A 15,127-nucleotide genomic window follows, 5' to 3' on the forward strand; every position below is an offset into this window, starting at 1 on the left:
CATACATACACACATATGACCAGGTGAGGCTCACTTACATCGTACATATGCACTGGGTAAATTTCCACTCAACAGAGACAATCTTCAGTTGTCTTGCTGAGGGGAGGACAAACTGCTGGCCAGAGACTGTCACCGCACAACCTCTCTCTAACACACACCACACACACACATAATTGTTTGCAGTGAAAGGACTCTCCCTTGAGGTGGTGGATGGGACAAATCATTATTATCTCGCAGTAGGAGGTATAACAATCGTTGTCATTGGCTGCTCTCTGTCACCCTGTGGGTGTCTTGATACCAAAACCAGATCAGTTTGACCCTCCGACACCTTCAACAACCTGCTTCTATATCTGAAATACCGTTGGACCTATCTAAAGCTATCTACAGAGTATATCTAATACTGTGCAGTTTGAGTTACAGTATTTTACCCATTCTTTCAAAAGAAATCCCAGCAGATTAAGAAGTAAATATTAGACTTTTGGACACAAAGTAACTACAACACACTGGTAGTATGCTGAACTAGGTGACTGAAGAAATGTGATGTACATTTTCTACTTTAACTGAGCTGTAAAAAGTCACATGTCATGTTGCCATCAATAGTTAGGGAAACATTAACGATGCAAGTAAAGCGTCCGAATTGCTGTGGCCCTACCAACTAACATGGCAATGAATATACAATAAATTGATGATTTTTTGGTTTTACTGCCCACAGTTGCCTGGGAACACTGAGGATGAGATGGAACATCTCACTCTCACTGTTGTGACCTTTTTTCGGTGGTTCCCTGACAATAGAGCTATTGTTGCTTATTGTCTTGTAATCTATTCTTGGACAAGAGAAGCAAATATGAGGATGCCAAAATATTTGATGTTTGGAATCAAGAAGCGAGATAGAGAGCAAGATAAGAAGAGAAACTAAATGCATTTTATTTAGAATATATATATAAATAATTAATCTTTTAAGTCTGCCAAATGTTACTGTGTTTTCCTCTTTCTGTCTTACAAGCTCACTCATCCTCTCTTGCTCAGACTTGCTCCTGTTGCCTTCCTGGTTTTACAGCTAAATATACCAACCTTAGTGTGATATTTCCTAACTAGAAACCACAGAGGTGAAAAGGATAACAGTCAGAAGACAGTAAGACAATTAAAATCTCCTCCACCTGCTCTGAACTCTAACCAAGGGGTGGATATTATTCTAGTTCTTTCGAGCTGACTGTAGCTGTTGCACAGAGAAATAAATCAAACTGGCAGCTTTAATTTTCTCCCCACAGAGGGCAGCGTCAGTGACTAATTACAACACAGCCACCACAGATGGAGAGCCCTCTCTGTCAGAGGTGGTTGGAGTTGGACCTGACAGTTCAAATCAATGGTGAGGCACGAGCAAGGCTGAGAGCCACAAGTTCAGGAGACAGTTCTGTCACTAATTACATCTATTCCATCAAAGTTCCGAGATCTTTGGCCTTCTTACTACATCAATTTCAGACTAATCGCTGCCTTATGCCTACCTTTGACTGTAAATATAAAGCTGGAATGCATTCCAAATTCAATTATAAACACTGGACTGACCATGTAGTGCAGTACAACAGTTACCAACGTGTAAATTGGGATAAATCCAAAGTGTGATTCAACAGACCACATTGTGATTAGACAGATAGACCCTCCTGGGGAAATACATGCTTATAAGACCCAATATAAAAATGTCCAAACTTTCCACACATTGCGCATAATTATTGATGCATCAAAAAGCATATAAACATATAAACTGAACTTTACAGTGATGCTTTTAAGAAGTGCTGTTTATATGTGGATTGAAGTGAAATGGAATATTTTGTATCCCAAGCCCAAGGGTAACATTCGTTTTATTTGCTTTTATTATTTATTTATAAGTGATTTTTGTCCTGAAAAGAGGCAAATTTGACTTATACTTAACCTTTAAATACATTGTCTCAGCTCAAGACTGAAGTAAGGACAATTTATTACATTATAGAATTAAGTCCACGGCACACATGGCCTTGTACATGCATGTTTTAACAATGAAGGGTTAGTTAGTCAGGAAGATACATTCAGTCTTCTTGATTGGCCGACTTCTTTGTTTGGCAATAAGACAAAGAAGCAAAAAAATTACCTCCCGTGCATTTATATGAAGGGGAAATTATGTTTTTTTTTTCTAGCAAGCCATCTCAGATCTAAGATAAAGTGGATACTTAAGTGAAGACAATGACGTCAATTGGTCTATTTTAATTTAGCACATCCTGTACTGTGAGCCCACCATTACTTCCAAAATATTCCCTGCAGTTCCAAGTGACCATTTAGACGGTGCATCTAAGAGTGCACATTCAGTAAGGCCTTCAGTCAGGGATGCAAGCAGACCTTCACTGGCTGGCCTCGACTACAAGGCCACAGAAACAAACGCATGTATTTGATAAACTATAGCACAATCTTAGACACGTGTGCATCCAAGGAAGAAGGCCTTAACATGCAGTACAGTACCAACAAAGTAACAGAACAGGACGGAATTTTCCATCCAAAACCCTTTTAGGTTCAGGGGCACCTGCCTGGGCCATAAACAGGTTGAGCCCAAGGTGGTTAGCCCCCAACGACAGTCTGCTTCAGTAGGGGCTCGTGTTTGTCAACCAAAGAGAGGGGGGACCAGTGGAAAATTACCAGTCCCGCACTCGCTCACGCACACACACACATGCACACACACACACATACACACACAGACATGGTCGGGACCAGCTGAGAGACTGACTTGCAGCCACATATCTATCTCGCTCATTGCTTATGTGACAGCTTGCGTTTTTAATGGGCGAGGGTGCGGGGGGCATGGTTGCGTTGTCAGGACGCGCTGGCCCGCAAACTACGCAACCAATGATAATTGATGATGTGTGTTCACGTCTATGCACATTTCCAAGAAAATACCTGTGACATGTCTAGTGGCTTGTAAGAAGGGTTAATAGCATACGTGTGTGTATGTGTGTGCACTCACAGTAAAGGTTTAAAATATTTTTATATAAAGGAGTGCATGTATATGTGTGGTTATGTAATGTTTCTATCAGTATTTGATAAAAGTGAAGGAGCTTGCATTGTGAGCTACTGATCCATACACACACACAGGGAGATGAATGCCTATATACAATTTTCCAAAGGTTCCCATCCATCAACATTTAAGGCCAAATAGAGAATCTATACATACGAGCAAATGAAAATGCCAAAGAAACTAATGCAGATGGTGTGGGAGTATAAAGGTCGCAGCCTTCAAAAGCTGTGAATTGTAGGTGTTAGTGCTTATTGGGACCTTTGTAGTAAAGTGCTGTAGTACCTTACAAGATCTAAGGAGAACTGTATTACCTGGGTTCCAAGGCAGCTCAACATCATGTGAGTGAGCAGTTTGGCAGCAAACATGGGGAAACGGGAGCACAGCACGTGGGAAATAATGGCCAATGCAAAGCCTGAGGAGGGGGAAAAAACAGAAGATATAGAACTAATATTAATGGTAAATTAAAAAAATTATTCATATAAATCAACAGTTGCTATTTATAGCAATGTGGGATGCATGTGGAAGATACAACTCTGAGGAAGGAATGCACCACAGACAGAAAGCTCAAGAGGAAGGCAAACAGTCAGTGTGCAAACAAAAAAATTACAGGAAAACAAATGAAGACATAGAGCGTGTTTTATACCTGAGATGCAGATAAATCCTGAGGCATAGAAGGCCTCATTGTAGGATGCAACAGTGGCAAACTCTGCGTAGGCCGTGTAGATAGACAAGTGGGAGCAGGCACATTCCACATAGTTCCCACTCTCTTTCACAACCCTGCAGTATCGACCTTCTGATGACCAGCTAGAGGAGAAGACAGAAGAAGAGAGGATGATGTTTATGAATATGTCAAATTTGCTCTCAGGTGTTTTGGCTTCTTTGACTGTTATCTGTTGTCACCTTTACCTGTCAAACATGCTGTATGACAAACCAGAACACTACAATCATTATTGTACTGGATTTGGTTGCACAACATTTTTTTTGCAGGAGTATATATAATATATAATATACTCTCTTTTTATTTTGACCTTCTTCACAGCAAGAAAGACATTCTGCAACTTTGACCTCTCCCGGTCAGTGACTTTGCTGCTCGCTCCATATCAGCCCTCTCATGCATTTTGTTTTCTGGGCTACATCGTCCAAGTTGCTGTTCCGGCCAAACCAAACCTGCCAATTCTTAACTTGTAACAGCGTGTTCCGGCCAAGTCCCATTCCACGCCCCAGGAATGTCCTCAACAAACTGACTCCGAGTGGGAGGATTCAGAGAGTAGCGGACTGAATGTGCAGATTTAATACAGAGAGATGTGACTTCCTCTGTGACCACAGAGAGGCCTTACTGAGAGGCTGAACTTGAACTTTCGCCCTTCACTTAGCAAACGTGTGAGGATGACAGATGGTTGAGCACAGGGTATGAATATATGTACACTATCAGACACATAAATAACAATTTGTAAAAGCAAAAAATCTTTCAGTAAGCATACACTACAATAAATCTCAGCCATCAGGTAACTCCAAAGCAATTACTGTCATATTATTGAGAAGAGAAACAAGTGTCAACTTTTTGTATTTAGTTTATTTAGAATGGCTAAGCATGCATCCGAATAGGTGTGTCTGTAGTGGATTACCTTGCTGTGGTCTGGTTCCAGAGAAGGCACACAGACCGGCCTGGTTTAACTTGCTGACCAGGGGTGTGGATACGATACACCACCTCATTGCCATCTTCTAGGGGTCGTGACCCTCTGTCCTGGAGGCTGGCTGAGAATACCTACATATAAACAGAAGAAGAGAAGAGAGTTCAGCTGTGGAGTGATCTAAAAAATTCATGTATACTTGGACTACAATGGAGTAACACTGCCACCTGCTGTTTTAGTCAAACAAGAAGAAAAAAATTAACAATTGGAGGGAAATATGAAGTCCAGGTATCTCAGCGCTTCCCTACCTTCCCATTAAGAGCATTGCTTGTATCACTGGTGAGAAACCAGTGTTCAGTTCTAAACTCGGTCAGCTGAATCCGGCTGAGGTTGCCACAGTAGGCAGTCGAGGATGCTGGTACTGCCAGCAGGGTATCTGGGAGCTGGAAGAAGTCTGCATTACGGCCCCTGTATTTGTGTCCATTGATCTGTGTGGGGTACCATTGGAAGGCAGAGATGGTCATATACGGACATGTTTCCAGGATGGTCCCCCTTCTGGAGAAATCACACAAAGAAAAACATTCAGAATGCCAAACAAGATAACATTATTGCGAATAATATTTAAAAGTGTAATTGTTTTGAATGAATGTAAAGAGGGACGTCTCCCTCCCATTCTTCACTCTGTTTTTAGAAGGGCCACTCACATCTCACACTGACTGTGCGTGAGGAGGCTAAAGGCCAACCGCTCAGCCACACCGGCAAGGTGGCTGAGGCCTCGGGTGTCAACTCTGCTGGGATTGGCCAAGGCACACAACAGGTCATAGGTCAAATTGCGACTACTTTCCTGTAAAGGAACCCTCTCTGCCTCTGCAAGCACCTGGCTCAGAGGAAACAAAGAGAGAAAAAGATGGATGGTGAGAAGTTTTTTATGTATTAGTCAAGCGACAATGCATTGAGACACAGTTTGCTCTAGTATTCTTTGGAAGTTTATCCCTCTCATATACCATGTGAGTGATCTGTGTTTGAGTGCTGTCTTTATCTTTTCCACTCCCCCTGACTCTGTCACTGTCACTGTCTTTGGTTTAGGCCTGTGTTATGCAGCTTTTATAGTGAATTACTGCCACTTTTTTTACACTGTCTCCATCCCTTCTCTCTTTGTGCTCCCACGTACTGTATCTTCATGCTGTGTAACTCATTTCTGCTGTCTCCGCTCTCTCTTCCGTCCCCCGCACACTCAATATTAAATTACAGTGGTGTCTCCGCTTGTCTGGAGGCTGAGCAAGCGCAAACTGCATGTAGACTCTTACATCAGAGCAGCGCAGTGACAACTGAGACCTTTTCAGATGACAAACTGGTCCTCAGATCTGTCAGAGTAGAGAAGTGGAGGTGATGTATGCCCTTTAGCGTACATCTGTCTGACACAGACTACTACACTGACTCACAAGCTTTAAGAGGTAGTGATTCAATAGTGAATCATTTTTAAAATGAAATACAAATCAGTTATCTACTATTTGTGACAAAGGCTATTTTTGACTAAATATGTTGATAGGGCATTCTGGTGAAAATTACTTGAAAATTATTAGTATGATTTCTCGAAAAATTCAAACAGAAATTAAGCTTTAACAAATACTCCAATGTAGTTTTATATCATGATATTGATATTGTGATATAACAGTTATGTTTACATTATATTATATCACATTGTTTAATCAGCTCTTCCCGCTTCAATGAGAATGAATAAAACTGGCCTTAAAAATAAAGTTTTTGTACTAGTCTACAGGAAATGCTTTTGTCCTCCTCAGTCTCAAACCCTTACCTTCTCCAGAGCCTCGAGCACAGCGCCCATCTGCTCACGATTGAGTGGTGTAGTGACCTTATTGATCAGTTCTTGCAGCACATGGTTCAATATCGCTGGGACAAGAGGCTGATGTAACTGGTCCAGTAAGACCCACACAGCTTCACTTGCTGCATTTGACACCAGAGTCACATTAGCTAGCCCAAACTGAGGGTGCACCCTGGCTCCCCCTGTAACATTGTAGAGCTCCACCTGGAAGCGCTTCGGAGTAGGCAATGATGATGCCAGGTCAGGTGTGAGGTAAATGTCCAGTGATGTGTTTTGGTGGCCCACATTGAAGGTTAGCCTACCCTCCTGTTTAGGAAAGTCCATTCCTGCTTTAGCAGGCCGGATTATAGCAGAACCCACCACCTCCTCTCTGGGGAGCTCCTAAAACAGGAAAGAAAAACATAAATGTTTTGTGTTGGATGGAGTCTTGATCTTGATCGTGATCAACACATATAATATACCCACAAAATGTAAATACAATGGCAAAAATACAGAAACTTGCAACCCAAAAACAGTCAACAAAAACAACTGTACATCCGACAAACTCTAGACTATCTTCTTTGGTAAATAGTGTCCACATGGTCTGCATTCCAATAGCAACACACGAAGATGATGAAGTTGACTATGGTGTAAAAGCATACTGTAAATCAAATGTCTGGAGAGGGCTTTTGTAATGCATCAGACCTTTTGTCTTGCAACATGCTTTAGTTCTGAGAGATGAAAGCAGATGACCTGGTCAGGTGTCTCAGTGAGGTTTGTTGAGTGCATTAGACAGACTCTTACTTTGATCTCCAATATCAAAAAGTACCATGAATACTTTATGCCTCTGAACAGCAGGTAGCCAAGTTAATTATGATGCATCATCACGTTAAAAGTTGAGGTGGAAAAATTGTAACATCGTCAACAATAAACCATGACCATTACTAATATAACCATATAAACAGTATACCTGGTTGAAGGGCAGACTGAAATCTTCAAGGGACCACCATCAGAAAACCCCCCCCAAAACTACTTAATACAGTTTAGTTAATGGACCTCCATTTCAACTAAACACATTATGCAGTGCATCTCAATATTAGTGCTCATTGTGTAGTATGCAGAACATGACATAATGAGGTAAGTTATGAAAGATACAAATTAGATTAGTATACCTTTAGATTTGTATCTGCTAAAACATGTGGTAAATCAAATCAGCAAAACCAGGTTAAACAGAAATAGATAAACATCATTCAGGTGTTACAATTGGGGGAAAACAATCTTATTTCAGCTGTAATCATATTGACCTAGATTGAAAATGAGATTTCCTACAACACAGAATGACACCTCCAAGGCAAAGCTGAATGAACATGAAATGCTTCCAATCAATAAGTCAAATAGCAGTGTTAAATTCAACCAATTACAAACTATTGCAAGCACTTGCACAGTGCATGTTTGTGTGTATTTGTGCATATTTTTCGATGCAGATTTGTGCCCAGTTGTATTCATATTTATGCATGTATGCCATTTATAAAGTTTACTCCACATCTGTTTGTTACTTACCAGTGTGCGATATTGTACAGACATGACTGAGGCTGTGCTTGCTTGTCTGTAGACTTGGAGACTGAGCCTTGTGGTCATCAGGGTGGCGATGGGCAGTCTATGGCCCACAGCAAAGTACACAAGGCCTTGTGGATCGTCGCTCTCTGCCAAGGTGATGTTGGCAAACCGGGTGGTCTCATTAATGGTAGCTCCATTACCCACCTGATAAATCTCCACCAAGAACCACGCTTGATACTCTGGTTCCTAGGGCAACACAGATGAGTAATTGTTTTATTTCATGCATCACTGTCTCTGAAAATCATTATTCTACCACATTTGTAATCTATCCTTATTGTGAAGGATTGGGTGGATTTTAGGTCTGTAGCACTTTCTAAGCTTTCACCAGGGGCCTCTCTGCCTCTCTTTCTCACCTCATCATCCAGGACCTCTACAGTGAGAGTACAGCTTGTTTCTCCTCTCCTACACAGCACAGCTCCTGAGGTCTGCACTAGCTGTCTGGTTAGGTTGACTCCATTGTTGACAAGAGTTAGAGTTGCCTTGCTGAAGGTAACTCTCCAGAAGACCTGCAAATCCTCAAAAGCTCTAAACATGGGGAGAAAGAGTAGAATAAATAACTATAAACAATAAAACATGTCAGTGTCAACCATTTCCATTTTATTAATTTAAATATTTAACCAAGAGGTTGTTACCTGTTTTCCTGTCTCTGCAGATAGAGGAGAGCAGTTCTGTTCACTGAATCCTCATCAAGAACTTGGCCCATCAGAGAATTAAGACTAAACCCTACAATACCATTATGGAAGTCACTCCCTGGTATGGATCGGGGAAGGATAAAGGAAGAAAATGCAAATTAATTTTTTCATAACCTCACAATCTAATAATGATATATTATTGTACTCAATCATGCAGAATAATCAAATAATCTGCCCACTGCAGTAATTATGTGAGAAGTGAGGCCCAAAATAGCAGCTGGAGACTAGCAGTAACCTAATGCATTAGTGGAACTGGAGAAAGCTGAATCACTCATTGAGATAACAAACACATGTCTGCAGGTCCATTTGATTAGAGCGAAAAGACACACTTGGGGTTAAGCTAGTGCTATATACAGAAGAAGACAGAGCCCAGAATACATACCAACAAATAAATATGTTTAATAATTTCTAATTGCTGGAACACACTGCAAGTGAACCAGTAATGAATACTACTTATTTCTTCAATCTATAATTGACACAAACAACAATCTTTTCATAATTTTTTACCCAGGATAGTGATCTTGGCAAAAGCTCCAAAGCCCTGATATGGACTGTCTGTGATTTGCGCTCCTCCCTCTGGATCACTGAGGTAAATAAAGAATACTTCCTGTCCCTCAGGCTCTGAGTCATCCAGGATGAGGAGGACAACTTCTGTCTCATCCTGACCAGCCTGAAAGGACACTATAGTGGACTCCAAGCGGAAATCCTGCTCCTCCTTTGCGAGGGTCCCAACAGGCTCCAGAGTGAAGGGAAGAGGTGTTGTACTTCCATCTGGATAAAAGTGCACAGCAACACAACTTAAAGCAAAACCATAAACATCACAATGAGTTACAAAATAATATAATGCAATAGAGCAAAAAAGCAGCGCAACAAAACACACACCACCATAAGCTTGGACCCGAACGCTCACAGCCCCAGCCACACTGTTGGACCTGCGCACCCTTAGAACCACCCTCTGCTCCTGTTGGGTCTCCTCATCCCTGTCCTCAGGTATCTGTACCAGTTCAGGTCCAATACTCAGCACTCCTCCTGTCACATCACTAGCCAAGATGGTGACAGTGGCAACACTGTGCTGACGGTATAGGCGAGGAGAGGTCTCTGCCCAAGCCAAGTGTGGAGTAAGTACTTGAACATCTGTAAGGTTGACGTGAAAATACTCATCTGCCTCTGAAAGGGAGTCGTCAAGTATTGAAAGGCGGAAGGAAGTGTTGGTTTGGCGAGGTGAGTCAAAAACCAAACTGCCGTCTGGCACTGCAATAAAGTCCTCTCCAGCTGCTGCGCTGCCTGATACTGTTGTATAGGACAGGCGGGTGCTGTTGCTACGAGAACCGTAGAGTCTCTGAACATACAGTGTTATAGTCTGGATGTCCTCTGCAATGACCAGCTGGCGGGAATCAGGGGCAAACTGATAAATTCCCAATGGCTCCACTTCTGCCACAGTAAATCCTGACCTGTGCACAGAGACATCAGAGTGAGGCTACATTTGACACTGACAAATATATGTAAATTGTATTCATGATTCAAATGGTGACATTAGGGAAATGTCTCCTAGGGTGTTAGCGTAATTAGCAAAGGAAATAACTGAATGAGTGGTACATACTAAAATGTGTAGATGTAATATGCAGCAGGTTTCCAAGTTAAAACATATTTATTCTATCACAACTTCAGACTTCTGTGAAACCGTTACCTGAGCTTGACAGTACTGGCTGCAGAAGTGCTGGAAGTGGCAGCAGCGAGGTGTATAGCATAAGTAGCTGTCTCAGATGTATCAGCAACAGCTGTCAGCGATATGGTTTTTGTCCTCTCTCCATGGGCCAGGGTCAGTGAGCCTGAATATGAAGAAAGAAACACATTACTAACAGTTGAGCACCAGATTGCTGCAGTGTGTAGTCTAAAGAAAATAATAAGTATATTCTTTGAGGATAGTTCATCATATCATAGATGAATGCTCAGATTTGTTCATTGCTGTCCAGGCATAACTAAATAGTATTCACAACTAATAAAACAGAAAGGCATACACAATTAAACATTTAAAATAGGGACAAATTGTTCAAGTATTACTTTAATGAAAATCTTTTGAACAAAATAATGCAAGTGGTTTGAGATAATGTGTGAATCTGCACTGCTTCAGAGATCCTTCTCTCTCTGGGTGTTTTACCTGAGTTTGGGGTAATAGCTCCCAGTGTGAGCCCAGGTGGAGCCTGTCCGGAGGAATACCCAGCTTTCCACTGCACTTGGATATTCCCAAATAGCCCTGTTCGCGTCACTTTTGCTTCACATGTCCCTGTTTCTATACTTGAAACCTGCAGAGCTAGTGAGGCAAAGCCAACCTGCACATATGCGAGAGAAGACAGTTAATAATGCTGTTATCTTGTTGCCTCCCTGACAACAAACACTTGAGTGTTCACAGAGCAGTCAAAGACTCAGCACTAAGTCAGTTATGAGGGTTTTACGTAAGTTTTAAATTATATTAAAGTCTGTGGAGAGAGGTCAGAGGAATATATGCAGCACATACAAGTTTGTCCTCTGATGCCTGAGAAATAATTGAATAAAATGATGATCTATTTTCTATCAGTACCTGTGTAAATTACTCTACCTTGACTGAAAGAAAACAGGTGCATCATATTCATAAATTTATATCCATGTTGTTTATGTGGGAAGGTAACAAACACCCTAATGAAATGTCCTTGAGCAAGGCACTGAGGCCCAACCAATAAGAACAAGGGCACTGATCTGTATCCTTAGTGCCCTACACAGGGGGCAATTATAAAAAAAAGTTTCTCTCTCAAAGATAAATATCAACAGACAAAAAAACCAACAACCACAACTCACCTCTGAGCTAGCAGCTTCTTCAGGCACAGTCACCATAGCAACGTTGGCCTCATGAGGGAGGCGAGGCGGAGAGCCCATGATAGGACTGACTAATGAAACATCAGTCAGTTCTGCTGTGAAGCTCTCACCCACTGACAAAAATACCTACATAGAGAAAATCAGGAAAACAAACAAGTGTTACATGGATGCTTAAAAACAACATAAACTAGGGTGGTTTAAAAAGGTTCCTCTCTAATGATTTACAGATTTTTTAAATTGTTGTAAGCATGTCTGCACAAGCAGGCTCATCCTTACCTGGTTGCTGATGGGTACAGTGATAGTACCGAAGGTCTGTCCCTCTCTCAAGAACAGCCTTCCTTCAGCTTGTCCTCCCAGTATCTCATCGATGTCCATCACTTCATCTATCCCTCCACTGATCCTGTAGCCCACGCTAGCATTGCCAAACAGCCCCGCCAGCCGCGTCACATTCATAACCAGAGCTCTGGTGACCTCTGACCCTGACCCTACTACCACTATAGACTGTTGCTCTGGGCTCAGGGAAAAGACACCGTGGGGCTCATCATTTGCACGTACCCTAAGGGTGATAGAGGAAGGTTCATTTCAGGTTAGTTTAATTTTAGTCTTTTTCCCAGTCAAAGTCAATATATGTTATTTAGTTTAACAGAACATCAGGACAAACCTGATGCGCATTCTGATTAGGTTTGGGTTGGCATCCAGAGTAGCACCACCCTCTACAGCTGTGAGCTGGACAGTGTAGAGCTCCTCCAGCTCTGGCACTGTATCGGGCAACAGGCTGAGGACAATTTCTGCCATCCTTTGGCCTTCCAGGATGATCACTGAGCCAGCTAAGGCCAGGAAGTCACCGGCTATATCAGAGTCACTCCGTATCTGCCAGTGCACCTGAGGTTTGAGAGAAAGTATGGTTGTTTTTACGCTTTAAGAGTGGCCACAAATACAGATTTAGCTAAAAATTCAGCTAGTTTAAGCAGTGATACTGGATATGATTGATAAAAAATAAATGCATACTGATGTAATCTTACCGTGATGTTACCCATGACACCCTCTCTGCGTGTAATTGACAGGGAAATGTTGAATGGGCCCTCTGCTTCTGTGGATTCATTGTATACACGCTCTCGAAGAGCATCCTCAGTAAACTGGACTATACCATTTGGGTCACCAAACTTCTCTATCTGTGAGACAAAATTGCATTAGGAGAGTAGGGGTGAGCAGGGCACTGAGAATTGCATCCTATTAAGTTTTCTTCAGGAGAAAAAAGTTTTGGACAACAAAACTATTATTATTAATATTCCTTCCTCCAACAATTTTAACTGATTCATGATGTTGAAATCAATCTTGCAGGCATGATACAATAAAGTACCTTCAGCGTTATGGAACCAGCCTCAGTATCAACATCCAAATCTCCAGACAGAATGCTGAGCTCTATAACAAATGTTTCTTCCACCTCCACCTCCCCATGGGGGAGAATCCGCAGCTCGATGGAGCGTGTGCCTTCCTCTCCATCCCTGAAGAAGAAGGACCCGTTCACTGGTTCTCTAATGTCTGTGTTGAATGGAGGAAGGACCTCTCTGCTGTTAGGGCCACGGATGATCCAAGCAACCTGTCAACAGGTAAAACCAGTTTGAATGAGTTGATGCGCATGAAGAAAAACCTCTGGGAGTAAACTGCAAGCAGCCATGGCTGAGACATCTGAAGTGATTGTTCCTCATACCGTTGCATTGCCCACTAGGCCTCCCGCTCTCTCCAGAACAAGATTTAGTCTAAGAGTGGAGTTAGGGTTGATCACAGTGATTAGGCTCTCGTTGAGAAAACGGACCACTCCACTTAGAGAGTCGCTTTTGGCGATGGTTACCCTGGCAACACGTTGAGAGCCTAGAACTGCTCCCCCTGTAGCTCCAACCAGCAGGACCTCAAATATCTCTGAATATTCACTGTTGGAGATAGTTTCAATGTGAAAATGGAATTAAATAACATCTTTTTTTCTCTTTCTACAGTTTAATTCAGTGCTTAATATCTTTCCAAGTTAAGATACACTGATATAGCCAGCACAGAAAATGTGTGTGTGGGCTAAATACACGGTATATTTTAGGAATTAATTTCTCCTCTCACCTGTCCAGGTCATCTATAATAGTGACATTGATGTAGCTGGTATTCTGGCCGTGGACAAACATCACTGAGCCATTATTCGGGATGTAGTCGAGGTCAGGGGTTGCACTCAGGCCTCTTGAAATGAACTGAGCTGAGACGAGTCCATATGAAGCCACCCTCCTCACCACTGGGATAAACACAGTGCCAACATCCTCCTCAACTGAAAGAAAGAAAAAAGGACTTTTACAAGATCTTTTCAAATGAAAATATTTCAAATTCCCATAAAATGATAATTGAAAGTATCACATTGTGTCATAACAAAAGTTGTATGACAGTTGAGTTACATTTGTGCGCTTGCCTCACTCAAACATTTCCCATTTCCCATTTGAACAGCTTCAATTTGCCTTTGCCTTACCTGTAATGTTGACATAGTCCTGCCTGATCTCCAGGATGCCCTCAGCATTGTCATTTTGTAGTATGACCACAGCAAGAGAAGAAATGTTGCCTACGGCTGGCGGCTGGTCCTGCTGAAGACCTGACTCCCTCACTGTGTAGTCTACATCACTGACCACCAGAGGGAGACACAGAATATAGAGTCATTGACAAGAAATCCTTGACAGTCAATCAATTGTATTGTATTTTGACAAGCATGACTATGACCCTCCAATAGCCTATCTGAACAATAACGCTCACCACCTGTTGAAGATTTTCTAAACATTCTAACCAATCTACTCCACCTTATCAAGTTACATTACCTGACATTGACTAGCTCCACTTTAGTGAGGTTGAGGAAGAACATCTCAGGCTCCTCTGGAAGACTGTCATCCTGGATATGCAGTGTGACCTGTTGTGAGGTCTGGTCTGGGGTAAAGAGTAGTCGTCCTGAAGCCGGAGCAAAGTCCACTTCACTAACCGCTGTGTTGCCTGAGGTTTGGTACGTCACCCACACGCTGCCCAGTCTGCCTAAAGAGCGATTAACTGTCACATTCACCTGCGGTAAAGAGAGAAAATCATATAGCTTAGGGTTAGGTTCGTAACTACACTATATCAGGTGACTCTGTACACACAACCTCATTAGTTCTATCCATTGTGTTGACCTCACCATTCCCTCTTCCTCGGTCACCCTGATCTGGTGTTGGGTGAAGGAGAACAGGCCATAGGGGTTGTCACTGGCTGCCATGATAATCTTGGATTGCTTGGCTATGGGACTGATTTCCAGTCCAGATGTGGCAGAGGTCAGTGTAAGCTGGTATTCACGGCGCTCTTCAGGGAAGTCATCATTCAGGGCCTGGTGTCATGATAGATATGACAAGGATATTTTTTATGGAAAGCGCACAAAGACACATCATGATAATGCATTCTGGTCTCCATACAGTGGTGTGAAAAAGTG

General features: G+C 42.2%; 1 protein-coding gene across 1 annotated transcript in view; it reads right to left on the minus strand.

The window, feature by feature from the left end:
* adgrv1 (adhesion G protein-coupled receptor V1) overlaps positions 1-15,127 on the minus strand; it is a 101,610-nt gene that overhangs the window by 42,589 nt on the left and 43,894 nt on the right. Inside the window, exons 65-87 of the mRNA XM_035659206.1 lie at positions 14,840-15,025; positions 14,493-14,728; positions 14,153-14,301; positions 13,759-13,957; positions 13,361-13,580; positions 13,010-13,249; positions 12,672-12,821; positions 12,311-12,531; positions 11,926-12,205; positions 11,632-11,775; positions 10,958-11,129; positions 10,487-10,628; positions 9,682-10,250; positions 9,307-9,570; positions 8,740-8,857; positions 8,461-8,632; positions 8,051-8,293; positions 6,485-6,892; positions 5,373-5,545; positions 4,977-5,223; positions 4,663-4,802; positions 3,681-3,841; positions 3,349-3,449 (exon numbers count right to left, since the gene is read on the minus strand). Coding sequence (XP_035515099.1) covers positions 3,349-3,449; positions 3,681-3,841; positions 4,663-4,802; positions 4,977-5,223; positions 5,373-5,545; positions 6,485-6,892; positions 8,051-8,293; positions 8,461-8,632; positions 8,740-8,857; positions 9,307-9,570; positions 9,682-10,250; positions 10,487-10,628; positions 10,958-11,129; positions 11,632-11,775; positions 11,926-12,205; positions 12,311-12,531; positions 12,672-12,821; positions 13,010-13,249; positions 13,361-13,580; positions 13,759-13,957; positions 14,153-14,301; positions 14,493-14,728; positions 14,840-15,025 — 4,935 coding nt within the window. The remainder of the gene's footprint in view (positions 1-3,348; positions 3,450-3,680; positions 3,842-4,662; positions 4,803-4,976; positions 5,224-5,372; positions 5,546-6,484; positions 6,893-8,050; positions 8,294-8,460; positions 8,633-8,739; positions 8,858-9,306; positions 9,571-9,681; positions 10,251-10,486; positions 10,629-10,957; positions 11,130-11,631; positions 11,776-11,925; positions 12,206-12,310; positions 12,532-12,671; positions 12,822-13,009; positions 13,250-13,360; positions 13,581-13,758; positions 13,958-14,152; positions 14,302-14,492; positions 14,729-14,839; positions 15,026-15,127) is intronic.

Source organism: Morone saxatilis, unplaced genomic scaffold (assembly GCF_004916995.1).
Source record: "Morone saxatilis isolate NCDOM2014 unplaced genomic scaffold, NCSU_SB_2.0 Contig16, whole genome shotgun sequence".
In the NCBI taxonomy this organism is placed as follows: Eukaryota; Metazoa; Chordata; class Actinopteri; family Moronidae; genus Morone; species Morone saxatilis.